General features: G+C 42.8%; 1 protein-coding gene across 1 annotated transcript; it reads left to right on the forward strand.

The window, feature by feature from the left end:
• Nucleotides 1-1,464, forward strand: LOC109969812 (alpha-1,6-mannosyl-glycoprotein 2-beta-N-acetylglucosaminyltransferase; the record flags this gene model as incomplete). Its single annotated transcript, XM_020616986.1, has 1 exon — nucleotides 1-1,464. A coding segment is annotated over one exon (693 nt), but the record flags the coding sequence as incomplete, so codon positions are not given.
• Nucleotides 1,465-1,609: the final 145 nt, after the last annotated feature.

Genomic DNA, 1,609 nt, shown 5'->3' on the forward strand with positions numbered 1-1,609 from the left:
GACTCCTATGGGCACTACAGGGAACCCTTCATCACTCAAACCAAACACCACTGGTGGTGGAAATTGCACTTTGTGTGGGAGAGAGTGCATGTCATGCAGGGCTACAGTGGCTTTGTAGTCTTTCTGGAGGAGGACAACTACATCTTTCCTGACTTTTTTCATTTCTATAAATTAATGATAAAGTTCAGGAAGAACACCTGCCCTGACTGTGACATGCTGGCTTTGGGTAACCACAACGCCCTGACTGATTTTCCCAGGCTGTCCAATAAGGTGTTGACCACTGGTTGGCTGTCCACTAAACACAACATAGGCATGGCCATGCCAAGGGAGGTATACTACAAGCTGATGGGCTGCAGCAACGATTTCTGTACCTATGACGATTACAACTGGGACTGGACTCTGCAGCACCTCTCAGGAACCTGCATATCAAAGCCGCTCAAAGTGCTGGTAACACAGGGCTCCAGGGTTCTCCACACAGGAGACTGTGGTCTTCACCAGCAGAAGAACTGCAGGCCAGAATGGGCTGCACAGAAGGTAGAGGAGGGGCTTCAAATGGTGAAGGACAACCTCTTTCCTCAGTCTCTTGTCTTAAGTGGTGCAGAAGCAGTGGAGCACAAGGTACACGTGAAGAACGGAGGCTGGGGAGATGTTCGAGACCATGTTCTATGCAACAACTATGCCAAACGTCTTTGAACTGTGCCTTTCAAAGGGTGTTCGTTGGTGTTCTGCAGATGTGCCATCATACACAACTTTTCAGGGTTTTAAGAGGCTGTAATGGTTTGCCTTTTTACTTTGAGTTTATCTTGTATTCCAGTGAAATCTTCCAAAAAACGGGACTAAATCAAGTCAAGCATGTCACCTGTACACAACTAGAGTTCAATGTACTTTTTAGTCTTTTCTTTTCCAGTGACCAAAGCTGCATAGTTGCCAAATACTTTCATGATATTTGTGTTCATGATGCATGCCGGTGCAGTCCTGCTGTTCTATTTTGTGTAAACAAGCTTGTTCATCTCTGGGTGTCTTACAGACCAAAGCAGCAAGTAAGACTGATTGCACAGGGGTGGAAAATGAGAGTGAACTATATCTGTGTGCGTGTACACACATTAATTAGAAATTTTATTTGCAAGTATATTTTCTTGAATGAGAATGCTGCACAGAATGTTTATTCACAAGATGTTCAATGTGTGTGTATGAGGTGATTTAATATCTTGCACTGCTTTTTATGAAACCTTCATTTGCAGTGTTTTATTACATGTGACATTTCTGGTACGATTTTAAATGCAAAAACAAAATGGCACATGTAATGTCCACAGATTTAATCAAAATGTGTATGGCAGCTTTCAGTATCAGGGCAAAGCTCTAGATCACTGAGCAGCCACTGTCAAAGCTGACTTCAGTGTCTGTGATTGTATATGTAATGGAATCTGCATGTAACCTTCAGTTTTGTTTTCTGCCTTTTTCTGAGGTTGATTTGACACCATTTACTTTGTCAGTCTCCTGCTCCCCACGTAATCCATGGTTGCAACAATGAGAACTGGGTAATGATTTGTTTTTCATTGCAAGTGAATATTTACTTTCTGGTGGGGTAAAAAGTGACCTGTTACAATCT

Source organism: Monopterus albus, unplaced genomic scaffold, assembly GCF_001952655.1.
Source record: "Monopterus albus unplaced genomic scaffold, M_albus_1.0 scaffold182.1, whole genome shotgun sequence".
Lineage (NCBI taxonomy): Eukaryota > Metazoa > Chordata > Actinopteri > Synbranchiformes > Synbranchidae > Monopterus > Monopterus albus.